The sequence below is a fragment of the Coregonus lavaretus genome, assembly GCF_964263955.1.
Source record: "Coregonus lavaretus genome assembly, chromosome: 22".
In the NCBI taxonomy this organism is placed as follows: domain Eukaryota; kingdom Metazoa; phylum Chordata; class Actinopteri; order Salmoniformes; family Salmonidae; genus Coregonus; species Coregonus lavaretus.
The window spans coordinates 41,485,232-41,513,135 of NC_140009.1; the positions used below are offsets into that span (position 1 = coordinate 41,485,232).

The 27,904-nt window shown below is 43.4% G+C and overlaps 1 protein-coding gene and 1 long non-coding RNA gene across 2 annotated transcripts in view; one reads left to right on the top strand and one right to left on the bottom strand.

The window, feature by feature from the left end:
• The window catches only part of LOC311149575 (mitochondrial carrier homolog 1-like), a 61,042-nt gene extending 54,940 nt beyond the window's left edge, over nucleotides 1-6,102 (bottom strand). Inside the window, exons 1-5 of the mRNA XM_084186752.1 lie at nucleotides 5,842-6,102; nucleotides 5,183-5,267; nucleotides 4,981-5,087; nucleotides 4,717-4,794; nucleotides 927-984 (exon numbers count right to left, since the gene is read on the bottom strand). Of these exons, the coding sequence (XP_084042878.1) occupies nucleotides 927-984; nucleotides 4,717-4,794; nucleotides 4,981-5,087; nucleotides 5,183-5,267; nucleotides 5,842-6,012 (499 nt within the window). The 5' untranslated portion in view covers nucleotides 6,013-6,102. The remainder of the gene's footprint in view (nucleotides 1-926; nucleotides 985-4,716; nucleotides 4,795-4,980; nucleotides 5,088-5,182; nucleotides 5,268-5,841) is intronic.
• The window catches only part of LOC311149819, a 398,282-nt gene that overhangs the window by 355,532 nt on the left and 14,846 nt on the right, over nucleotides 1-27,904 (top strand). The gene's annotated exons all lie outside the window — the stretch shown is intronic.

Genomic DNA, 27,904 nt, shown 5'->3' on the forward strand with positions numbered 1-27,904 from the left:
TGTTAACACAATGGAAAGGTAAAATGCTTTATTATCTGAATGTTGAAAGTGCGTGGGCGACGGAGAGAAACAAAATGGTGCAGTTTTAGGCCATTTGGCGGAGTGATGCGGGCCCTGTAGATGGGGGTTGTGAGCAGGTCTTTCTGGGCAGGGGTGATGTTGTGGATGTTTGTGAGCGTCTGTATGCTGTCGTTTGTATGTGTATGTTTCGTATTGTTAAAAAATATTAATAATAATAATAATAATATTTAAAAATATATAATAACCAAAACTTGGACACATATGTTAAGTTGTAGCCTATAGCCCACCACGACGTGAAAAAAGCATGAAGAGTTTATAGGCAGATTAAATCAATTATGACAGTGATGAGATTCAAATTTCCAATAAATATCAAGGGTATTATTTGAATGCTGGTAACATGATGATCGTTGCTGGGCTGCCATTATCCCCCCCCAAAAAATCTTTATCTTATCCATATCTCATCATATAACCTACCCTGTCAAATTTCTCAGCGACCACTATCTAGACTAGAGAGCATACGCCAAAACCAGATTGGGCAAGATTGCTATTTAACACAACAGTTTTTGTGACAAAGCCATCGGTAGAGTTGAAAATGCGATGTAAACCCATTGAACTTCTGATTTTTATTCGGTACTTGGAAACTTAAGCTCAAAAGTGCTTTTCATGTGCACTACGTCATCACGCACAGCTTTTTATCCACAACACATCAGTTTCATGGAAACACACCTCTGGTGGGAAAATGTGCATATTTTTTCTATGCAGATTTTAGAATATTTGCATGAAAATCTGTTGCATATTGGATGGAAACCTAGCTAGTGTGAATTAAAAAACAAACCTATAAACTCCTAGCCAATAAAGAAAATAAACAGACAGACAATCAAAACAGCAATTGCCTTGGGACTTACCATGGAAGGGATGAATGGCTATTCTGGACAGGCACTGGATGACCATCTCATGTGAGGTCTTGAGTGAGAGAAAGAGGAAATCAAAACAGTACCAAGTAGCAGTGGGCATAGCTATGCAAAACTGCTACATCTAACCCGTTCAGAAATCACCAAGTAGGCTATAATGGAATCTATTGCGAACACTAAAGATAAGACCAGCAAATATAGAATTGCACAACAATGTTATTTATCATTAACTACAACATAAGAAGGGATTTATTAATTACTTATTACAGGTTTTATACATGTATTAGAAGTCAGTGCTCTCATTCAAAAGTTATTTTATTTATGTGTTTATTTAAATAACATTAAGGACATCTTGGGGTGGCAGGTAGCCTGGCGGGTAGGAGCGTGGGGCCAGTAACCGAAAGGTTGCTGGATCAAATCCCCGAGCTGACAAGGTAAAAATGTAATTCTGCCCGAGCAAGGCAGTTAACACACTGTTCCCCGGGCGCCGAAGACGTGGATGTCGATTAAGGCAGCCCTCCGTACCTCTCTGATTCAGAGGGGTTGGGTTGATGCTGAAGACACATTTCAGTTGAATGCATTCAGTTGTACAACTGACTAGTATCCCCTTTCCCTTACCTTCCTAATATTGAGTTGCCCTCAGACCAGCCTCAATTCGTCAGGGCATGAACTCTACAAGGTGTTGAAAATGTTTCACAGGGATGTTGGCCCATGTTGACTCCAATGCTTCCCACAGTTGTGTCAAGTTGGCTGGATGTCCTTTGGGTGGTGGACCATTCTTGATACACATGGCAAACTGTTGAGTGTGAAAAACCAACAGCGTGGCAGTTGTTGACACAACCCGGTGTGCCTGGCACCTTCTACCATACCCCATTCAAAGGCCCTTAAATATTTTCTTGTCACCCTCTGAATGGCACACACGTCTCAAATGTGTCAAGCTTTAAAAATCCTTCTTTAACCTGTCTCCTCCACTTCATCTACACTGATTGAAGTGGATTTAACAAGTGACATCAATAAGGGATCATAGCTTTCACCTGGATTCACCTGGTCAGTCTATGTCATGGAAAGAGCAGTTTTGTATACTCAGTGTATATATACACACACGTTACATGGATATTTTCTTTTATTTAACCAGTTAAGAACAAGTTCTCATTTACAACTGCGACCTGGCCAAGATAAAGCAAAGCAGTGCGATAAAAACAACAACACAGTTACATCTGGGATAAACAAAACGTACAGTCAATAACACAATAGAAAATCTATATAAAGTGTGTGCAAATTTAGTAAGTTATGGAGGTAAGGCAATAAATAGGCCATAGTGCAAAATAATTACAATTTAGTATTAACACTGGAATGATAGATGTGCAGAAGATGATGTGCAAATTGAGATACTGGGGTGCAAATGAGCAAATTAAATAACAATATGGGGATGAGGTAGTTGGGTGGGCTAATTACAGTGATCGGTAAGCTGCTCTGACAACTGATGCTTAAAGTTAGTGAGGGAGATAAGAGTCTCCAGCTTCAGAGATGTTTGCAGTTCGTTCCAGTCATTGGCAGCAGAGAACTGGAAGGAATGGCGGCCAAAGGAGGTGTTGGCTTTGGGGATAACCAGTGAGATATACCTGCTGGAGCGCATACTACAGGTGGGTGTTGCTATGGTGACCAATGAGCTAAGATAAGGCGGGGATTTGCCTAGCAGTACTTTTTTTTAGGGAGCGTTTGACAGTGATAAGGGGTGGTCGTTTGACCGCGGACCCATTACGGACGCAGGCAATGATTGCTGAGTTCCTGGTTGAAGACAGCGGAGGTGTATTTAGAGGGTAAATTAGTCAGGATGATATCTATGAGGGTGCCCATGTTAACGGATTTAGGGTTGTACCTCGTAGGTTCCTTGATAATTTGTGTGAGATTGAGGGCATCTAGTTTAGATTGTAGGATGGCCGAGGTGTTAAGCATATCCCAGTTTAGGTCACCAAGCAATACGAACTCTGAGGATAGATGGGGGGCAATCAATTCACATATGGTGTCCAGGGCACAGCTGGGGGCTGAGGGGGGTCTGTAGCAAGCGGCAACAGTGAGACTTATTTCTAGAAGTAGAAGCTCAAACTGTTTGGGCACAGACCTGGATAATATGATAGAGCTCTACAGTAGATTGCAACTCCGCCCCCTTTGGCAGTTCTATCTAGACGGAAAATGTTGTAGTTGGGAATGGACATTTCTGAATCTTTGGTGGCCTTCATAAGCCAGGATTCAGACACTGCTAGAACATCAGGGTTGGCGGAGTGTGCTAACGCAGTGAATAACTCAAACTTAGGGAGGAGGCTTCTGATGTTAACATGCAAGAAACCAAGGCTTTTGCGGTTACAGAAGTCAACAAATGATAACGCCTGGGGAGTAGGAGTGATACTGGGGGCTACAGGACCTGGGTTAACCTCTACATCACCAGAGGAACAGAGGAGGAATAGAATAAGGATACTGCTAAAGGCTTTAAGAACTGGTCTTCTAGTGCGATTTCCGGGCGTTGTAGAATAGATGTATGTACAGACAAGGATATGGAAGGATATGAGTACAGTGGAGGTAAACCTAAGCGTTGGGTGAAAGACGATGAAAGAGATAGCATCACTGGAGGCACCAATTGAGCCGGTCCACGTGTGTGGGGGGTGGGACAAAGGAGCTATCTGAGGCAGGTTGAGCGGCACTGAGGGCTCTAGAGTGAAAAAGTACAGTAAGAACTAACCGAAACAGCAATAGGCAAGGCATATTGACATGGGAGAGAGGCATAAAGCAATCACAGGTGTTATTCGAGACAGCTAAGACAACAGCTGGTAATGGTGACGAAAATGTTTGAGGTGAGGCTAAACAGATAAACAGGATGGGGTAACGTATAAAGGAACAGTCCAGCAGGCATCAGCTGTGTAGCTGAGTGATCATAAGGTCCAGTGAACAGCAATAGGTGAGTCCGGGAGCAGTTCAGCGGGAGGCACGGCTGTTGATTGCGTGTGCTAGCGGGCCGGGTCTAGCAGATGGATCTTCGTGGTCGTCGCAACGGGAAGCATGTTGAAACCACATCAGACGATTACGTCGGCAGACCAGTCGTGATGGATCGGCGGGGCTCCGTGTCAACACTAGAAGGTCCCGTCCGGTTGACAGAGAGGTAGATAGCCAGGAGATGGGCCTGGCTCGAGGCTAGCTCAAGGCTAACTGGGGCTTGCCAACAACAACAACAACAGCCATTCGGTTGCAGCTAGCTAGTTGCGATGATCCGGTGTTAAGGTCCAGTGATTCAGTGATTCCGGCAGAAAATCCGATATGCTATGGCTCGATAGCGCGATGTGCAGACTGGCCAATAATTGTCCAGGCTAGAGCTGGCTGGTAGGTAGTGCAGGCCACGACAATGGTGAAGACCGCTAACGGTGGCAAATAGCAAGTAGCTAGTTAGCTGGCTAGTTTCAGCCGGATGTTCTAGATACGAAGGTATAAAGAAATAATATAATCCATTCCACATTGGGTGAGGCGGGTTGCAGGAAAGTATATTTAGTTAAAGGATGGAAAGTGAGATTGAGAAATATATACGAAAAAAACATGAGGACACTACAGAAAACACGACCGCACTGCTACGCCACCATAATACTTCCAGACCAGAATGTCTAGAAAAGGGAGGGGGATAAGGAGCATATTCGCAAAAAAAAAAACTGTCCCCCCCAACCTAATAAACTCAACTGGCTTCACATGGACCCACTTGACACTTTGAAATTATGTGCACTATCACACTTTGACCTCTCACCTCTTTCACCACTTTCCTGAGGGAGGTCTTCAAGTCGTCTCTGTTCGATACATGCTCCGCCTGCTCTGCTGGAATGGCCTGTCAAATACATTATTAAATTACATGTGTCTCTCTCATTTGATAAGGACACTTTGAAAAGCTCCAATGATTGGCTGAATTATACGCTTTTGTGGCCAGAGTGGCGAGTGTCAAATACCTATTGAGAGCAGTTGCAGTTATGAGTGATTATGAACTACCACTCCTCTGGGTCAAGGATTCCCTTACCTGTTTGATTTTACTCCGTACCATGTTGGAGATGGCACTGGACATAATTCGTGGGGATAGACCTCGGAAAAGTCCCATCTTTCCATCAACCCTTACGATGTGCTGTGCTGTGGACAGATAGACATCACAGTCCTGTCAACTCTTCTTCCCCATATACAGGGTGACAAATTAGGATGATAACTCATGGGCAAGACTCACACACCATAGGAGAAGAATCCAGGGAGGTACAACACTTTCCTCCCAAACATGGTGGTTCCAACTGTTGGGGTGAGGGGCTCATGTCCAATCTGAAAGCACACACAATTCACTGGAAGCAAGCTGGCATACTGAAGGGGAAGCACTTTGATATATTTGCTAGCTGTTGTAGCTAGCTAGGACCTAGTTGTAGTGGTAGGATCTTGGCATGCACTTGCAGTTGGCAGAGAGGGGCCATCTTGGACAGTTAGGTACTGAAAAGGGCAGACTGGCATGCAGTGAATTTGAGCAAATGTAGCTAATATTGAATGAAAATAATGTCCATTTCGCTTTATCTGTCCTCCCCAGACACACGTACTTTGAGAGATAACATTGGCTATGCTCAATGCTTGAGGTTTGACTGGGGGTGGGCAAAGCCAGGACTAGAGATGATGCCATCTATGACGTTAGTTACCAAGCTAGCATAATCGAAATTGGGGTGGAAAAGAGGGTAAAATACCCCAAAATAAATAGCTTGCTAGCTAGCCGGCAAGCAAACTCAAGCATCCCAATCATACTCCTGAAAGTGGGAATTCAAAGTGATAGCCCTCGTGCTTGCTGGCTAAATAATTCATAACTCAAACCAACATGGATTTAGCTAAATTGAGTGAGTAACTAGCTAGCTACCTGAATTAGCAGTTTGACGTACAGCAGCGGGTGTGTGATCGCTGTCACCCCGGCTCCGAGAAGCACGATTGCCGTGTCCATGTCCACGGCCGTGCTGGACGCATCCTGGTCAAATCTGTGGCGCTCCCTTCGCCCACCTGTATCGCCAGACAAGTTCTCCGGCGTCACCATTTTCACGGCGATATTGAGGGGAATCCTCCACTGTCGACAATTTCACAGGCGGTGCAGGGAATGGGATGCAAAAAATAAGAAATGTCATGTGATTCGTTCGAGCACCAAAACACAAGAGGCGGGGCTACTTTTTCTCCCTGTGGAAGAGGAATGAGCTGCATGCTCCTTTCTATCCAGCTGATGGTAGTGTTGTCTTAATTTATTTGGGACAGTACACTACAGCTCAGTAGGGCCTAGTCCTACTGCCAAAGATGAACCCATATTCATATGCCATGGAAACTGCCGTAATGTAATTGTGAAATGGAAATTGTGAAGAAATATATATCAAATATCTGATTTATATTAATTGTAGAGTCAGCGAAATGACATTGCCACGAACAGCACTGCAGATATTGAGATGAGCCAGACTTCGCTCAAACACTAGCAATGGTCATCAAGGAAATTGTTAAAGGTTTTAAAAACTATTTTAATAAATGCTACAGTTCGACAATGGATGAAGATACTCCAAACGTTTTGCATTTTTATAATCCATAGCATATTCACTGAATTATGGAATGCTTTCGACACCTTGTAGAGTCCAAGCCCTGACGAATTGAGGCAGTTCTGAGGGCAAAAGGAAGAAACAAATGAATTTAATCACATTTAGAATAAGGCTGTAACGTAACAAAATGTGGAAAAAGTCAAGGGGTCTGAATACTTTCCGAACGCACTGTATATATACAGTACGAGTCAAAAGTTTGGACACACCTACTCATTCAAGGCTTTTTCTTTATTTTTACTATTTTCTACATTGTAGAATAATACTGAAGACATCAAAACTATTAGAAAACACATATGGCATCATGTAGTAACCAAAAAAGTGATAAACAAATTTGAGATTCTTCTAAGTAGCCACCCTTTGCCTTTATGACAGCTTTGCACACTCTTGGCATTCTCTCAACCAGCTTCATGAGGTAGTCACCTGGAATGCATTTCAATTAACAGGTGTGCCTTGTTCAAAGTTAATTTGTGGAATTTCTTTCCTTCTTAATGCGTTTGAGCCAATCACTTGTGTTGTGACAAGGTAGTGGTGGTATACAGGAGATAGCCCTATTTGGTAAAAGACCAAGTCCATATTATGGCAAGAACAGCTCAAATAAGCAAAGAGAAACGACAGCCCATCATTACTTTAAGACATGAAGGTCAGTCAATCTGGAAAATGTCAAGAACTTTGAAAGTTTCTTCAAGTGCAGTCGCAAAAACCATCAAGCGCTATGATGAAACTGGCTATCATGAGGACCGCCACAGGAAAGGAAGACCCAGAGTTACCTCTGCTGCAGAGGATAAATTCATTAGAGTTAACTGCACCTCAGATTGCAGCCAAAATAAATGCTTCACAGAGTTCAAGTAACAGACACATCTCAACATCAACTGTTCAGAGGAGACTGCGTGAATCAGGCCTTCATGCTTGGGCCAAGACACAGGAGCAATGGACATTAGACAGATGGAAATCTGTTCTTTGGTCTAATGAGTCCAAATTTGAGATTTTTGGTTCGAACCGCCGTGTCTTTGTGAGATGCAGAGAAGGTGAATGGATGATCTCCGCATGTGTGGATCCCACCGTGAAGCATGGAGGAGGAGGTGTGATGGTGTAGGGGTGCTTTGCTGGTGACACTGTCTGTGATTTATTTAGAATTCAAGGCACACTTAACCAGCATGGCTACCACAGCATTTTGCAGCGATACGCCATCCCATCTGGTTTGCGCTTAGTGGGACTATAATTTGTTTTTCAACAGGACAATGTCCCAAAACACACCTCCAGGCTGTGTATGGGCTATTTGACCAAGAGGGAGAGTGATGGAGTGCTGCATCAGATGACCTGGCCTCCACAATCGCCCGACCTCAACCCAATTGAGATGGTTTGGGATGAGATGGACTGCAGAGTGAAGGAAAAACAGCCTACAAGTGCTCAGAATATGTGGGAACTCCTTCAAGACTGTTGGAAAAGCATTCCTCATGAAGCTGGTTGAGAGAATGCCAAGAGTGTGCAAAGCTGTCATCAAGGCAAAGGGTGGCTACTTTGAAGAATCTCAAATATAAAATATATTTAGATTTGTTTAACACTTTTTTGGTTACTACATGATTCCATATGTGTTATTTCATAGTTTTGATGTCTCCACTATTATTTTACAATGTAGAAAATAGTCAAAATAAAGAAAAACCCTTGAATGAGTAGGTGTGTCCAAACTTTTGACTGGTACTTTATTCACATTTGTTACGTTACAGCCTTATTCTATAATTGATATTTTTTTTATCTCATCAATCTACAAACAATACCCCATAATGACAAATAAAAAACTGTTAAAAATAAATAAAAATAAAATCTTTTTTTTTATCACATTTACATAAGTATTCAGACCCTTTACTCAGTACATTGTTGAAGCACCTTTGGCAGTGATTACAGCCTCGAGTCTTCTTGGGTATGACGCTACAAGCTTGGCACACCTGCATTTGGGGAGTTTCTCCCTTTCTTCTCTGCAGATCCTTTCAAGCTCTGTCAGATTGGATGGGGAGCGTCGCTGCACAGCTATTTTCAGGTCTCTGTAGAGATGTAAGATCGGGGTCAAGTCCGGGCTCTGGCTGGGCCACTCAAGGACATTCAGAGACTTGTCCTGAAGCCACTCCTGCGTTGTCTTGGCTGTGTGCTTAGGGTCATTGTCCTGTTGGAAGGTGAACCTTCGCCCCAGTCTGAGGTCCTGAGTTCTCTGAAGCAGGTTTTCATCAAGGATCTCTCTGTACTTTGTCCCGTTCATCTTTCCCTCGATCCTGACTAGTCTCCCAGTCCCTGCCGCTGAAAAACATCCCCACAGCATGATGATTCCACCACCATGCTTCACCGTCGGGATGGTGCCAGGTTTCCTCCAGACGTGAGGCTTGGCATTCAGGCCAAAGAGTTTAATATTGGTTTCATCAGACCAGAGAATCTTGTTTCTCATGGTCTGAGAGTCTTTAGGTGCCTTTTGGCAAACTCCAAGCGGGCTGTCATGTGCCTTTTACTGAGGATTGGCTTCCGTCTGGCCGAGATGGTTGTCCTTCTGGAAGGTTCTCCCATCTCCTCAGAGGATCTCTGGAGCTCTGTCAGAGTTACCATCAGGTTCTTGGTCACCTCCCTGACCAAGGCCCTTCTCCCCCGATTGCTCAGTTTGGCCGGGCGGCCAGCTATAGGAAGAGTTTTGGTGTTTCCAAACTTGTTCCATTTAAGAAAGATGGAGGCCACTGTGTTCTTCGGGACCTTCAATGCTGCAGAAATGTTTTGGTACCCTTCCCCAGATCTGTGCCTAGACACAATCCTGTCTCGGAGCTCTACGGACAATTCCGTCGACCTCATGGCTTGATTCTTGCTCTGACATGCACTGTCAACTGTGGGACCTTATATAGACAGGTGTGTGACTTTCCAAATCATGTCCAATCAATTGAATTTACCACAGGTGGACTCCAATCAAGTTGTAGAAACATCTCAAGGATGATGAATGGAAACAGGATGCACCTCAGCTCAATTTCGAGTCTCATAGCAAAGGGTCTGAATACTTATGTAAATAAGGTATTTTAGTTCTTTTTTTAGTTCTTTTTAGCATAGGTTTCTAAAAACCGGTTTTCGCTTTGTCATTATGGGGTATTGTGTGTAGATTGATGAGGGGGAAAAAAACAATTTAATCCATGTTAGAATAAGGCTGTAAAGTAACAACATGTGGAAAAGGTCAAGTGGGCTGAATAATTCCCGAATGCACTGTATATATAATATATTATATAGTGTTTATCATAATTTTTGAATGACTACCTCATCTCTGTACCCCACACATACAGTTATCTGTAAGGTCACTCAGTCGAGTAGTGAATTTCAAACACAGATTCATCCACAAAGACCAGGGAGAATTTCCAATGCCTCGCAAAGAAGGGCACCTATTGGCCGATGGGTAAAAATGTAATATCCCTTTGAGCATGGTGAAGTTATTAATTACACTTTGGATGGTGTATCAATACACCCAGTCACTACAAAGATACAGGCGTCCTTCCTAACTCAATTGCCGGAGAGGAATGGAAACCTCTCAGGGATTTTACATGAGGCCAATGGTGACTTTAAAACAGTTACAGAGTTTAATGGCTGTGATAAGAGAAAACTGAGGATGGATCAACAACATTGTAGTTACTCCACAATACTAACCTAATTGACAGAGTGACAAAAAGGAAGCCTGTACAGAATTTTTTTTTTCCAAAACATGCATCCTGTTTGCAACAAGGCACTTAAGTAATACTGCAAAAAATGTTAACCTACTTTTTGTCCTGAATACAAAGTCTTATGTTTGGGGCAAATCCAATACAACACATTGCTGAGTACCACTCTCCATATTTTCAAGCATAGTGATGGCTGCATCATGTTATGGGTATTCTTGTAATCGGGGAGTTTTTCAGGATAAAAAATAAATGGAATGGAACTAAGCACAGGCAAAATCCTAGAGGAAAACCTGGTTCCGTCTGCTTTCCACCAGTCACTGGGTGATGAATTCACCTTTCAGCAGAACAGTAACCTAAAACACAATTCCAAATCTACACTGGAGTTGCTTACCAAGAAGACAGTGAATGTTCATCAGTGTCCGAGTTACAGTTTTGACTTAAATCTACTTGAAAATCTATGGCAAGACCTGCAATTGGTTGTCTAGCAATGATCAACAACCAATTTGACAGAGCTTGAAATATTCTGAAAATATTATTAGGCAAATGTTGCCCAATCCAGGTGTCACACGCTCTTAAAGACTTATAGAATTATATATTATAATATATATATAGACTTAGACCCAGAAAGACTCACAGCTGTAATCGCTGCCAAAGGTGCTTCTACAAAGTATTGACTCAGGGGTGTGAAAACGTATATAAATGAGATATTTCTGTTTTTCATTTTCAATAAATGTGCAAACATTTCTAAAAACATGTTTTCACTTTGTCGTTATGGGGTGTGTAAATGGGTGAGAGAGAAAAAATATATTGAATCCATTTTGAATTCAGGCTGTAACAACAAAATGTGGAATAAGTCAAGGGGTATGAATACTTTCTGAAGGCCCTGTGTATATAATGTCTGTGTCAATGACTGATTTTACCTGTATTCCTATACTTTGCACTTTAAAGTAAATGTCAGCTCTGTTAAAATACTCTCAAGAAAACTATTATATTTATCATAGTGATTCAGGAATAACATTTAAACAGAATAATATGCCCCACCAGCATTAGACAACTATAATGAAATTTCAAACTCAAATTGTTGAAATAAGTAAATAAAATCAATGATGAGAGAATAGTCATATTTACTGATTACTAAAATAGCATTGCAGATGTATTATAGGTATGAATGTGTAAGGGACTTCTGAAATTCTACAGAAGAAAGATCAGCATACCCCAAATCCAGAGGTTGTGAGTTCATTGCCCAGGTGGGGTCATATTGATAAGTCAGTCCTAAGTGATCTTGTCAAATGTTATCATATTGTCATTGATTTAAGATTTTTACAAAATTTTAACAGTATACCACTTACCTTAAAACCCCCATACCATTTAATGACGTTACTTATATTGGTTTGGCACACCTGGGACCATCAAGTGAAAAAACCTCTGGGGACCATGACACAACATTCCAAGAACATCCTAAAAATGTCCTCAGGGAGGTCACCGGGATAAACCGGGAACTAGATAAAACATCCGGGGGACCATGACACAACATCTTGACCACTTTAGGCAACCATTTCATGATGTTCCGTTCCCTTGGGACCTTCACGCAACATCCTAATGACTAGTAAAATGAATGTTCTGAGAAAGTCCTAGAAAGGTCCTGACATGGTTCTGAAATGGTCCTTAGGTTAACGTCATATTTTAATGTAACTAGAGTGGGATAATGTCTAGCTGAAACCCATAAAGGGACCTAATGGGAACGTCACCGAATGAAATACCTTCACCATAGAGTACGGGGAGGTTGACGACAACACCTCTCATCTAATATTCAACACCCCTCATCTTTATATCGGAGATGTGCCTGTTGTTCACACGCGTATCTGCCCTCTCATTGACTAGAATGATCCCACCTGATCTCGCCTCCTCCGGCCTTCCTTCCATCTTCGAGGACATGTATATATTTCCATTGTTGGAGCAGTCACTCAACCATCTTGTCAATATATTGGATAATATCTGACCGTACCCCTCTCTGACATGAGTCTGGTTCCATCTCCATTATGTAAGGCAAAGTATCCTGGTCAATCCTGGGATAAGGAGGAGTGAAACTCCTGTTATATACTTTTGTGATCATTAGAATTTAGCCAATCACATGACTGCAAGGTGTGTCTTCAACTTTCAGTTCGGCCCCCCCCCCAGTCTGTTGTGGCAGTGGATGCAAATGAAAAGTCTTCCTCAAGTGTGTGACAGAGAGAGTGATTTTACGTTGTTATTACATTATTGCTTTAAATTATTACACTGTTTTTTACTTTTTTTGTACCACTTTATAATGTAATAATAAACGCATAATGTAATAATTATTACATTTTTTTACGTTTTGTGTTCAGCAAATGTATTACATTATTGGAAATGTATTACATTATCAGCATTTATTACATTAAAAATGCAAAAGTTATTACATTATTAGCAGCTATTACATTATTGGCAGTTATTACATTATCAGTTGCTACAAATCTGTCTAACGTTTACATGCTACAATTGTAATAAACAATTACTATTTTTGCTAAGGTGTTGTCTAATCCATTGCATTGCTCAGACTGTTGACTTAACTCAATAGGTGGCCTGTCACGAACCTGTGTGTCTTATGATACCTGTACACAGCCCATCTGAAATTAGCCCACCCAACTACCTCATCCCTATATTGTTATTTATTTTGCTCTTTTGCACCCCAGTATCTCTATTTGCACATAATCTCTTGCACATCTAGCATTCCAGTGTTAATACTATTGTAATTATTTTGCACTATAGCCTATTCATTGCCTTACCTCCATAACTTGCTACATTTGCACACACTGTATATATATTTTCTGTTGTATTTTTGACTTTATGTTTTTTTACCCCATATGTAACTCTGTGTTGTTTTTATCGCACTGCTTTGCTTTATCTTGGCCAGGTCGCAGTTGTAAATGAGAACTTGTTCTCAACTGGCTTACCTGGTTAAATAAAGGTAAAATAAAAATAAAATAAATAAAAATGTTCTGGTTGAGGTGTTCCCCTCATTAAACACTAACTAGCATCGTATGGTACTTGTGCCATTTTAGCTAACTCTAGTCGGCAGGTGTTACTACAATATACTAGTCATGTCCGCAAAACACTACAGATAATACTAGAGTAATGACCGCAAAAACAGTACAGTGAATACTATAGTTTACTACAGTCATGTTCGCAAAAACACAACAGTAAATACTACAGTATAATACAGTCATGTCCGCAAAAATACTACAGTGAATACTACAGTAAAGTCTGCAAAAACACTACAGTGAATATGATAGTTTACTACAGTCATGTCCGCAAAAACACTACTGTGAATACTATAGTATACTACAGTAAAGTCTGCAAAAACACTACAGTGAATACTATAGTATATAAATATGGTAATACTACAGTATTTAGACCATAGCATACTATAGTATTTTTTCATGTTGGTTAGCTGTAAATGTGTAGCATGTTTGATGTTTGAACTAGGACCACAATGGAAATACATTTCTAACTTTGTTTGCATTGTATCCACATTTGTGGTTGTATCATGTTTTTAAATAGCCAAATAAAATCAATCAAGGGATACTACAGTGTGTAGTATAGTATTCTACAGTATACTACAACATTCTACAGTAAGCACTACATGATCGAGGGGGAACCTCAGAGGAAATCCCCGGCATGAGCTTCCCAAGGACAGCACGTTCCAATCAAACCTGCATTGACAAAGCTAGCAGCTAGCAGTAGAGCTAGCTAGCAGTCCAATCGATCTAAAGATTCTAAAGTAAGCACTACGTGATCGAGGGATACTACAATGTGTAGTATAGTATTCTACACAGTATACTACAACATTCTAAACTAAACACTACATGATCAAGAGATACTACAGTGTGTAGTATAGAATTCTCCAGTATACTACATCATTATATAATAAACACTACATGATCGAGGGGGACACTACTGTGTGTAATATAGTATTCTTCAGTATGCTCCACAATTTTATAGTAAGCACTTCACAATCAAGAGATACTACAGTGTGTAGTACAGTACTCTCCAGTATACTACAACATTCTTGTCAGACTGGGGTGATGTGTATGCGGCAGTGAAGTCAGGCGCAGGACACAGAGGATCAGGAATGACTACTTTACTTCCAGTAATACGCACAAAAACTAAAGTCTCCAACACTAGAGGAGTAACACGCAGAGTGCGTAAAATAACGAGCTAGCAATGCCAAACATACGACAGGACAAAAGGACAATAACACACAAAGGCAAACATAAAACAAGGGAACTTATATGTTACATAATCAATACAAAATAAGAAACAGGTGTACAAACTAGACAACACAAGACACACACCGAAACATCGATCGGCAGTAGCTAGTACTCCGGGGACGACGAACGCCGAAGCCTGCCCGAGCAAGGAGGAGGAGCAGCCTTGGCGGCATCCGTGACAGTACCCCCCCCCCCCTTGACGCGCGGCTCCAGCCGTGCGCCGACCCCGGCCTCGGGGACGGCCAGGAGGACGCGGAGCAGGGTGAGTGGGATGACTCCGGTGGAACTCCGTCAGGAGGGAGGGATCTAAGATGTCCCTCCTAGGCACCCAGCACCGTTCCTCCGGACCGTACCCCTCCCACTCCACGAGATACTGCAGACCCCCCATCCAGCGTCTCGAATCCACGATGGACCGGACTGAGTACGCCGGAGCCCCCTCGATGTCCAGTGGGGGCGGAGGAGTCTCCCGTATCTCATTGTCCTGGAGTGGACCAGCTACCACCGGCCTGAGGAGAGACACATGGAACGAGGGGTTAATGCGATAATCATTAGGCAGTTGTAATCTGTAACATACCTCGTTCAATCTCCTCAGGACTTTAAATGGCCCCACAAACCGCCGACCCAGCTTCCGGCAGGGCAGGCGAAGGGGCAGGTTTCGAGTCGAGAGCCAGACTTGATCTCCAGGTGCATACACTGGACCCTCACTGCGGTGGCGATCGGCGCTCGCCTTCTGCCTACGGATAGCCCGCTGCAGATGGACATGCGCAGCGTTCCATGTCTCCTCTGAGCGCCGAAACCATTCATCCACCGCAGGAGCCTCGATCTGGCTCTGATGCCATGGTGCCAGAACCGGCTGATACCCCAACACACACTGGAAAGGGGTCAGATTCGTAGATGAGTGGCGAAGGGAGTTCTGAGCAACCTCTGCCCAGGGGATATACCCCGACCACTCCTCCTGCCGGTCCTGGCAATAATACCTCAGAAACCTACCCACATCCTGGTTCACTCTCTCCACCTGCCCATTACTCTCAGGGTGGAAACCTGAGGTAAGGCTAACCGAGACCCCCAAGCGTTCCATGAATGCCCTCCAGACTCTAGAGGTGAACTGGGGACCCCGATCAGACACTATATCCTCAGGTACCCCGTAGTGCCGGAAGACGTGGGTAAACAAGGCCTCAGCAGTCTGTAGGGCAGTAGAGAGACCCGGCATTGGGATGAGACGACAGGCCTTAGAGAACCGATCCACAACGACCAGAATAGTGGTATTCCCCTGGGAGGGGGGAAGGTCCGTAACAAAGTCTACCGATAGGTGAGACCATGGCCGTTGTGGAATGGGTAGGGGTTGTAACTTCCCCCTGGGCAAGTGTCTAGGCGCCTTACACTGAGCGCACACCGAGCAGGAAGAGACATAAACCCTCACGTCCTTAGCCAATGTTGGCCACCAGTACTTCTCACTAAGGCAGTGCACTGTCCGGCCAATACCAGGATGTCCAGAGGAGGGTGACGTATGAGCCCAATAAATTAGTCGATCACGAATCTTGAGCGGCACGTACTTCCGCCCCGCTGGACACTCTGGAGGAGTAGGGTCGGTACGTAACGCCCGCTCGATCTCCGCATCGACCTCCCACACCACCTGTGCCACCAGACAAGACTCCGGCAGTATGGGAGTGGGCTCAATGGACCTCTCCTCTGTGTCATATCACCGGGACAGGGTGTCTGCCTTAACGTTCTGTGACCCTGGTATGTAGGTGAGCTTAAAAACAAACCGGGCCAGAAACATGGCCCACCTAGCCTGACGAGGGTTCAGTCTCCTAGCTGCCCGGATGTACTCCAGGTTACGATGGTCAGTCAGAATGAGAAAAGGGTGTTGAGCCCCCTCAAGCCAATGCCTCCACACCTTTAGGGCTTGAACCACGGTTAGCAGCTCCCTGTCCCCCACGTCATAATTACGTTCCGCCAGGCTGAGCTTCTTAGTGTAAAAAGCGCAGGGCCGGAGTTTAGGAGGCGTGCCTGAGCGTTGAGACAGTACAGCCCCAATACCAGCCTCTGACGCGTCCACCTCCACTTGGAACGCTAAAGCGGGGTCCGGATGTGCCAGCACCGGAACCGAGGTGAACAGGTCCTTCAGTTTCCTAAACGCCCTGTCCGCCTCAGCCGACCACTGCAAACGCACCGGACCCCCCTTTAGCAGGGAGGTGATGGGAGCTGCTACCTGTCCAAAACCCCAGATAAACCTCCGGTAGTAATTGGCAAAACCCAAAAACCGCTGCAACTCCTTAACCGTGGTGGGAGTATGCCAATTACGCACGGCTGAAACGCGGTCAACCTCCATCTACACTCCTGACGTGGACAACCGATGGCCCAGGAAGGAGATGGACTCCTGGGAAAACAGGCATTTCTCTGCGAGATACTCATAGTGACCCGAGGTGGTACTAAATGCTGTTTTCCATTCATCTCCCTCCCTAATGCGCACCAGGTTGTAGGCGCTCCTGAGATCCAATTTTGTGAAGAAGCGCGCTCTGTGTAATGACTCCGTCATACTCGCAATCAGAGGGAGAGGATAACTGTATTTAACAGTGATCTGATTGAGACTACGGTAATCAATACACGGGCGCAAACCTCCATCCTTCTTCTTCACAAAAAAGAAACTCGAGGACGCAGGAGAAGTGGAGGGCCGTATGTATCCCTGTCTCAGAGACTCGGCGATGTGTGTCTCCATCGCCGCCGTCTCCTCTTGAGACAGAGGATACACATGACTACGCGGAAGTGCAGCACCTGCCTGGAGGTCTATCGCACAATCCCCCTGTCTATGAGGTGGCAATCGCGTCGCCCTCTTCTTACTGAACACGAGTGCCAAATCATCATACTCAGGAGGAATGTGCAGTGCGGGCATTTGGTTCGGACTTTCCACCGTGGTCGCCCCTACGGAAACACCTATACACCGCCCGACACACTGATCAGACCACTCCCTGAGAGCCCTCTGTTGCCACGAAATGGTGGGGTCATGAGAGATTAACCAAGGAAGCCCCAGCACCACGGGAAACGCAGGAGAGTCGATCAGATACAACTGTATGATCTCCTCATGACCCCCCTGCGTCTTCATCTGTAGTGGCGCTGTGACCTCCCTAATTAAACCTGATCCCAACGGACGGCTATCTAGGGCTTGAATAGGAAAAGGCACATCTACTGGTAGGAGGGGAATCCCTAATTACGATCAATAAAATTCCCAGCTGCGCCTGAATCGACTAGCGCCTTATGCTGGGAATGAGATGAAACCTGGGGAAATTCAACTTGAATACACAGGTGGACAACAGAGAGCTCTGGGTGAGTTGGGCACCTACTCACCTGAAATGACTCATCAGTGCGTGACCTGTTGCCTCGATCCCCAGGAGACCCTCCCCAGCACCGAGCCGCAGTGTGTCCTCTACGGCCACAGTTGGTGCAGAGGACGGCCTCCCTCCGGGTCTCTCTCCTCCTCTCTCTAGCGCCAGTACCCCCGAGCTCCATAGGGCTCGGCTCGGAGGTACTGGGAGATGGAATGGACGGCCCCAACTCCGGACGTCCGCGGGTAGCCAGCAGGGTATCCAGACGGATCGACATGTCCACCAACTGATCGAAGCTTAGATTGGTGTCCCTGCAGGCCAACTCTCGGCGAACGTCCTCTCGTAGGCTGCACCGATAGTGGTCGATGAGGGCCCTCTCATTCCACCCCGCATTAGCCGCTAGAGTCCGGAAGTCCAGGGCGAACTCTTGTGCGCTCCTCTTCCCCTGTCGGAGGTGGAACAGACGCTCCCCCGCCGCTTTACCCTCTGGGGGATGATCGAAAACCGCCCTGAAGCGGCGGGAGAACTCCGCGTAGCTGATGGTGGCGGCATCTATTCCCCTCCATTCGGCATTGGCCCACTCCAATGCCTTGCCGGATAGACAGGAGATGAGGGCGGAGACGCTCTCGTATCCCGAGGGCGCCGGGTGTATGGTTGCCAGGTAGAGTTCCAATTGAAGTAGGAAACCCTGACACCCGGCTGCGGTGCCATCATATGCCCTCGGGAGCGAGAGCCGAATCCCACTGGACTCCGGAGATGGTACGATGGGGCTGGCCGATGGTGGTGGTAATGTAGGAGGAGGTGTGGGCAAGCCTCCTCTTTCCCATCGGCTCAGAGTGTCCATCACATCTTGCATGGCGGTGCCGAGTCTACGGATCATGGCGTGTACTATAATTAACATGCAGGAATGGAAGCGTTGCCCATCACTGGCTTACTATGAGCACATTATAATACACTTTGTAAATGTATAATTCAGTAATTGAAATAAACAAAATCATCCTGAAATATGGAGCATTCAGAAGGTAGAAATAACCACATCGACTTCATTACGATTTAGCTCTCCTGGCTCACAGCCTTATCATAAACTGAAATGATCGAGTCACTCTTCCCTCGTTTTTATTTACCGAGGTGGTTCAAATGTAAGATTCTCTGCCCATTTGAATTACATGGTTATTTTCTCACTAAAGAACTCTATTGACCACACAACCATCATTTTTACGGCGGCTGATATAGATGCCAAAGTGATGTGTTTTATCGAATAATGGTACAAGCTTGGCTAATGGTATTGGCCTGATGGTGTGGGGTCAGAGTTCATCTTGTCTGCAAAGGGTCAGTGGGGTCCACTGATGGTTCAGGTTTAGGTCAAAAGATGAGCAAGGTAAACAAAATGCAAATGATGAGATTGAATCTGTAAATCATGCCTTGGTCATCATTTTGGCTGGTGTCACCATTTAGAGTGCTATTTCGTCAACATCATTCATGTAAAGGCACTTGTTACGTAGAAAGTGACCGGGACACTATTAATTTCTGACTGAGGAGGGAGGGATAGTAAACTGATGTATTTTACTGATTTCTGGGCTGTGCTCCATGAACTGAAAAGAGCACTGCAGGAATTGATATAAAGCAGCTTGAAAGAAGTACTCTACGTTCTCCATGGATGGCTTTTTCTGTTGACTGTCTGAAAGTGCAATTTTCAAAGGTTCCCAGCTAGCACCTTTAGGGTTCCTTGGAAGTTGTGGGAACGTATGTTTTTGGTTTCACATTGGTTGTGGGAACAAAGCCATACGTTTCCTGACTGGTAAAACAGAACGTTTTTTAACCTTTCCAAATATCTCTTGTTTTATGCACGTGATGTCAGAATGCACTCACCGTTCCAAAATCAGATTGTTACGCAACAGGACAGATAACACGCGCTGCCTGCTAATTATCTATAGGCTATGTTTCAACTTGTCAATTTCAAATTATTTTCTAACAAGTTTTATTTTCTAACAACAGTTTGAATTGAGGTGTGTTCCACCTCCTCATTAATTCACATAGAAGTAGCCCATTTCAGTGTTGCGGACAATTTATGTTTGAGGCTTTACTGAGGCAGACAAACTTCTCTCTTCTAGGAGAGCCCAAGCACTTCCCTAGTGTTTCCGCAGATCATGTTTGCAGACATTTGCGCAGTCTTGCACGAACTGCCACATTTTCTGGCTGGCAATTACAGTTTTATTCACGTTTTCAAGTACTGGTGACAGCTAATGCATTCCGATAATTGTATAGATTGTAATAGACACCTATGATGTGTGTAAAATACTTTTTTGAAGGTTGTACTGATTATAATGAGCTAATGCTAAGCTATTTGTCAGCTATGTGTGGCGCCATGTATGTTGACATTATACAATGCATTCTGGCTGTCACGTCAACGTCTGTCAGACCAAAGATGTTATACTGAGGTGAAGGAAGGGTTCTCTCTAAACCTCCGAAAGTGAATGAAGGGAAGTGAATGATCCTAGATGACACACCCCCTTCAACATGCATACTGCAAACAGACCAAACTCATCATGTCTCCTCTTATTATCTTTGGTTGAAGCGAAAAAACTAACATGGCGGCACGCGAAAACTACCCATTGTCGGATTGCTTTAGATTACTATAATTTTTTTAACTCAATTATTTTGATCAATGTTGAGCTCACCCGTGATGTGATGAATTACAAATAGTAATCGCTATTAGCTAATTCATATTGTGGTTTCTGTCAGCAGAGAGTTCTCTAAATATGACCTGTTACGTCAATCTTTCCTCAGTTAGCGCTAGGACTAATGTAGCCTACATTTTCCAATTTGGATGATTGTGTACTTCTATGAATGTCTGAACATTGTATCCAAAAATAAACATTCAGGACATAACTTTGTAAGGACTGTGTTTGTGCAAAATGTTTCTGTGAAAAAAAACAATGTGGCTAGCTCAAATGCTGAATGTTGCGTCAATCGAAACTGGAATTTCTAAATAAGCGTTCTAATCAAACCGGTTTGATCGTACGCTGCAGGGACCACTGTAGAATGATCACACCCGTTTGTTGGTACGTGTGAAAAGGTTCTGAGAACAGAAGTGAACGTTCTGGGAACGTCATGAGGGTCCGCAGTTGCTCGTGGGTCTGCCTACCTACATCCATACCCCCCCTCCCCCCCTCTTCTTGACAGAAGAGAGACAAAATATAGTTCATTTCCTGCAATTCTACACGTTGCCATGAGAAAATGTTGTTTTAAAGCAAGTTTGCTGCAATTCTACACATTTTGCCATGGGGCTGAGAGAAGATTTAGCCATTTTATAACTAATTTCATGCAATTTGACTCATTTTGCCATAGGGCAGAGAAAAAAAGTTGCAGTTTAACAGCTAATTTCTTGCAATTCTACACATTTTGCCATACGGCCACCAGTTGCCTGTAACAAGAGGGGGTCGCAGTTCAGGAGCGACCCACTAGGTGTCAACCTCCGACAACCTTAGGCACCTCCTCACTCACAGTCTGGACTAATCAGTATCCTATTGTTGTCACCTGTGTCTACCTGTTCACCTGTGTATTTATGCCCTCACTTCCCTGTGTTCCCTTGCATATACTCCAGAATGTCATGAAGAGTGATCAGATTAATTGCAATTAATTGCAAAGTCCCTATTTGCCATGAAAATGAACTTAATCCCCAAAAAACATTTCCACTGCATTTCAGCCCTGCCACAAAAGGACCAGCTGCCATCATGTCAGTGATTCTCTCGTTAACACAGGTGAGAGTGTTGACGAGGACAAGGCTGGAGATCACTCTGTCATGCTGATTGAGTTAGAACAACAGACTGGAAGCTTTAAAAGGAGGGTGGTGCTTGAAATCATTGTTCTTCCTCTGTTACCTGCAAGGAAACACGTGCCGTCATCATTGCTTTGCACAAAAAGGTCTTCACAGGCAAGGATATTGCTGCTAGTAAGATTGCACCTAAATCAACCATTTATCGGATCATCAAGAACTTCAAGGAGAGAGGTTCAATTGTTGTGAAGAAGGCGTCAGGGCGCCCAAGAAAGTCCAGCAAGCGCCAGGACAAATCTCCTAAAGTTGATTCAGCTGCGGGATCGGGCATCACCAGTGCAGAGCTTGCTCAGGAATGGCAGCAGGCAGGTGTGAGTGCATCTGCACGCATAGTGAGGCGAATACTTTTGGAGGATGGCCTGGTGTGAAGAAGGGCAGCAAAGACGCCACTTCTCTCCAGGAAAAACATCAGGGACAGACTGATATTCTGCAAAAGGTACAGGGATTGGACTGCTGAGGACTGGGGTAAAGTCATTTTCTCTGATGAATCCCCTTTCCGATTGTTTGGGGCATCCGGAAAACACCTTGTCCGGAGAAGACAAGGTGAGCGCTACCATCAGTCCTGTGTCATGCCAACAGTAAAGCATCCTGAGACCATTCATGTGTGGGGTTGCTTCTCAGCCAAGGGAGTGGGCTCACTCACAATTTTGCCTAAGAACACAGCCATGAATAAAGAATGGTACCAACACATCCTCCGAGAGCAACTTCTCCCAACCGACCAATGCCTTTTCCAGCATGATGGAGCACCTTGCCATAAGGCAAAAGTGATAACTAAGTGGCTCGGGGAACAAAACATCGATATTTTGGGTCCATGGCCAGGAAACTCCCCAGACCTTATTCCCATTGAGAACTTGTGGTCGATCCTCAAGAGGCGGGTGGACAAACAAAAACCCACAAATTCTGACAAACTCCAAGCATTGATTATGCAAGAATGTGCTGTCATCAGTCAGGATGTGGCCCAGAAGTTAATTGACAGCATGCCAGGACAGATTGCAGAGGTCTTGAAATAGAAGTGTCAACACTGCAAATATTGACTCTTTGCATAAACTTAATGTAATTGTCAATAAAAGCCTTTGACACTTATGGAATGCTTGTACTAATACTTCAGTATACCATAGTAACATCTGAAAAAAATATCTCATAACACTGAAGCAGCGAACTTTGTGAAGACCAATACTTGTGTCATTCTCAAAACTTTTGACCACGACTGTACTTTATAGCTGGACACGGACACACAGTACATCTTCAGGCTTTATAGCTGCTGCATAGGCCTATTAGTCACCATAGTCCTCCTTTTATGCCTTAAAGCTATGTTTTTTCCATCCTCCTACACCATGGAGCTGGATCCTTACAGTGCTAATCCACACCAAGTCCCGATTCCCATGAGAAAACAATGACAAAACTAGCCTGGATTCTCTATTACGCATCTGTCCTTCGGCTTCGATGTGGGCGATGTGTTTGGAGTCCTTGTCTTTTGAGCCATGGGCAGCTAATTTACAGATTAGAAGACCAACTGGAGCTGTAAGGGAAGAGAGAGAGACTAAAAGACGCCCACTCCTCAACTACATTCACAGGCAGAAGAATTCATATGTGGTGCAACGTCATCCCTGTCTTTGTCTTTTGTGGATAAACCCGGTTTGCGGCCCAGGGTGGGGGGTTGGTTATATAACCAACCTGTTGAACTATACACAGTAATGCTCAAACCTCCAGGTGTCACAGGTTATAGATAACTGTGAGATAATTGCACTCTCATTTTAGTACATGGCATATTCATTTTAGACTAGAGTTATCTAATATGGCCCTTGAAGTTAGAAATGATGACAGGCTCTTTAAAGGTCCTTTTTAACAAATAGTGTCAGCTCTAGGTGCGTAGGTATAAAAAATAGGAATACTTAGAAAGCGCATTGTACTACAGTAATTAACTTTAAGAATGAGGCTATGATAATGTACAGTCAGTTTGAGGCTAGCTCATACCCAAAAGAATGGCTTGATGATTCTCTTAATAAGGTACGCAATACAGACACCATGTCAACCAGAAGGAATAAGAGTCAAAAAACTCACTCTTGTGTCTGGTCTGTCCTACAACATATTCTCCTCGGTGTGTTCGCATTAAGGGAACATTAGAATGTCCTCATAGCTGATCCTGTTTGCCAAAATATTTCTCTCTTTTCTTCTCACACTACAGGGTTAGGAATGTCAGGGACATCGTTAGGGCTGACCTTTATGTCCCCCCGAAAAGGAATCACGGACGACTGGACGAGGTGACGGGCTTCCATCCCTGTCGTACATGTGATGCATGAAGGGACTCCTGTAAAAAAGTAAGCAAATTAAGTACCTCCGCCACTGGAAAACAATACACTGTAAGACATGCAGCTCATCTAACGTTATATATCTTATCTCTTGTCCATGCAATAAGCAATACGTGGGTAAAAACAGTAGACAAATAAAACATGTATTATAGAACACAAGAGTGCTACAGTATAGTAAGAAATTACCCAAAATCCCTTATTGCATATCATTTCACTTAGGCCGGTCACCCCGTCTCCTCTATGTCTTTCTGTGCCATACAACAGATTAAATGTTCACGTAGGGGTGGCAATCTTGACCTTAGTCTTCTCCAGTCAGAATGTAGGTGGGATATATTATCTTAAAACTCTCCACCTATCAGGTATGAACGAGGAATTGGTATTCAAATATTTTCAATAAATTGTGTGTTGCTTGTTTAGGTGCTATATCCCCCCATGTAGTAGCTTATTTTTTCTAGTTCTCTAGCTCCTACTTCTGTATTCTGGTCTTGTTGACCCATAGATTGTGATCTTTATTCTGATGAAATGTTCACATGATATACAGTGCCTTCATAAAGTATTCACACACCTTGACTTTTTCCACATTTTGTTGTGTTACAACCTGAATTTAAAATGTGAATTGTGTAAATTAAAATTGTGTGTCACTGGCCTACACACAATACCCCATAATGTCAAAGTGGAAGTATATTTTTAGAGATTTTTACTAATTAATAAAACAACAAAAGTCAATAAGTATTCAGTCCCTTTGTTAGGGCTAGCCTAAATAAATTCAGGAGTAAAAATGTGCTTAACAAGTCACATGGACTCACTCTGTGTGCAATAATAGTGTTAAACATGATTTTTGAATGACTACCTCATCTCTGTACCACACACATACAATTATCTATAAGGTCCATCAGTCGAGCAGTGAATTTCAAACACAGATTCAACAAAAAAGACCAGGGAGGTTTCCCAATGCCAAGCAAAGAAGGGCACCTATTGGTAGATGGCTAAAAAAACAAAAACAGACATTGAATATCCCTTTGAGCATGGTGAAGTTATCAATTACACTTTGGATGGTGTATCAATACTCCCAGTCAGTACAAAGATACAGGCATCCTTCCTAACTCAGTTGCCGGAGAAAAAGGAAACCGCTCTGTGAGGCCAATGGTGACTTTAAAACCGTTACAGAGTTTAATGGCTTTGATAGGAGAACAATGTAGTTGATCCATCTTCAGTTTAGTTACTCCACAATACTAACCTAAATGACAGAGTGAATTGAAGGAAGCCTGTACAGAATAAACATATTCCAAAACATGCATCCTGTTGTTTGCAATAAGGCACTAATGTAATGCAAAATCCAACACAACACATTACTGAGTACCACTCTTCATATTTTCAAGCATGGTGGTGGCTGCATCATGTTATTGGTATGCTTGTCATCGGCAAGGACTAGGGAGTTTTCTTTTAGGATAAAAAGAAACGGAATAGAGCTAAGCACAGGCAAAATCCTACAGATAAACCTGCTTCAGTCTGCTTTCCAACAGACACTAGGAGACAAATTCACCTTTCAGCAGAACAATAACCTAAAACACAAGGCCAAATATATACTGGAGTTGCTTACCAAGATGACATTGAATGTTCTTGAGTGGCCTAGTTACAGTTTTGACTTAAATCAGCTTGGAAATATATGGCAATACTTGAAAATGGCTGTCTAGCAATGATCAACAACCAACTTGAGCTTGAAGAATTTAAAAAGGAAATATTGTACAATCCAGGTGTGTAAAGCTCTTAGAGACTTACCCAGAAAGACTCACAGCTTTTTGTCATTATGGGGTATTGTGTGTAGATGGGTGAGGGGGAAAAACAATTTAGTCCGTTTTGAATTCAGGCTGTAACACAACAAAATGTGGAATAAGTCAAGGGGTATGCATGCTTTCTGAAGACATATATGTAACGTAATAATTATTGATGTATAGATCATGCATTCAATTGTTCTAGGTTGTGGTTGGTGATTTGAAGGAGTCAGGCGCAGGAGGGCAAATCACAGAATAAAAGGTTTATTCCGAACACAGTAGTACGCAGCAATGCGTCAAACTTTTGTATTTAGTTTTTCACCTTTCTTTTATGCACCTTTTTGCAGTATGAACTCTTTTGGCATCAAGATGACCATATCATTTTTTTTTTTTTTGCATTTAAGCTTCAGTTTTTTATCTTTCCTTGAAGTTAGTGCAATTAAAAAATAGTTCGCCCAAATTAGAAAATGACATTGGTTTCCCAACCTTGTAAGCAATCCATGGACAAGGTATGACAGCAATGCATGCTTTGGTTTAGTTTCCCTGGCACTGTTTCCACATACTAATGTTTTAGCATTTGTGGCACAAATCCCATTCATGTCATGGGACCGTTATGATTTGGACATGATGTGCGGAAAATGCTAATATTGGTCCCATCATGACTTGTTAGCATGTGGAAACAGTGCCAGGGAAACTAAAACAAAGCATAAACTGCTTACAAGGTTAGGAAACCAATGTCATGTTGTAATTTGGTTGAACTATCCCTTTAATGCCGGGCGTACACTAGACGACTTTAAAAATCCTAACATCGCTGAGCTTCTCACATTACACAACCGTCTTTTCTGTCGTATTTTTTTGGGCCAACGTAGTGGTGCGCTCACTAAACAATCTGGCACAGACTGGATGTCACACACTACAAGATTTTTCAATTGGTCGTGAGGATTCTCGGTACCACGCTGTCTTGCGAAAACAATGATGTGATTATGTGATTAGATTGTAAACATAGCTAGAACGAGCTGTGACTCAAAGCAGCCTCATAAACGTTTTCAGTGAGATATTCATGCTCGCCATACAGGGTTGAAATATCTAGCCAGTACATTTTGAATTGAATAACATTGCTTGTGAACTTTAGAGCTGTAACGAGTTGACACTTTGCCTTTGGTTAAAAGACAAGTACAAACACATACTAGTAGTAGGCCTAGTCATCGCTCCTGCTCGAGAGTCTATACATTCTAGGTGATGTGATACAACTTCATCATTTTTGGCTTCTTCTCTGGCGAGCTCTCATTGGCTATAGCTGATCACCGTTCTCAAAACTTGTCATTGCAGATCTCACACTAACATTGCAGATTCTGTGCTGATAAAAACCAACATGTTTGAAAATATCAGGATGTCTGGAACTGATCAATGATGGCCGCGCGCCCTGAGTAGGCAACGACATGGGGATTTTCTTCTGCGATCTTAAAAACTTGTCTGGGACAGCTAAATTGGGGCCAAAATCGTGTTGTGTACTCCCATCTTAAAAGGGGCAGGGGAGCCAGTGAATTGATTGGAGGACACACAAGAGGTGTAATTAGTGGTCTGGCAATTAGAATTAGAATTTGCAGACAAGTTTGTAGGTGCTGTGAATCCTTCTATCTCTCTTTACTACAGGGGTCTCAAACTCATATTACCTGGGGGCCAATGTGATAGGCCTACAGTTGAAGTCGGAGGTTTACATACACTTAGGTTGGAGTCATTAAAACTCGTTTTTCAACCACTCCACAAATTTCTTGTTAACAAACTATAGTTTTGGCAAGTCGGTTAGGACATCTACTTTGTGCATGACACAAGTAATTTTTCCAACAATTGTTTACAGACAGATTATTTCACTTATAATTCACTGTATCACAATTCCAGTGGGTCAGAAGTTTACATACACTAAATTGACTGTGCCTTTAAACAGCTGGGAAAATTCCAGAAAATGATGTCATGGCTTTAGAAGCTTCTGATAGGCTAAATTACATAATTTGAGTCAATTGGAGGTGTACCTGTGGATGTATTTCAAGGCATACCTTCAAACTCAGTGCCTCTTTGCTTGACATCATGGGAAAATCAAAAGAAATCAGTCAAGACCTCAGAAAAAAATGTGTAGACCTCCACAAGTCTGGTT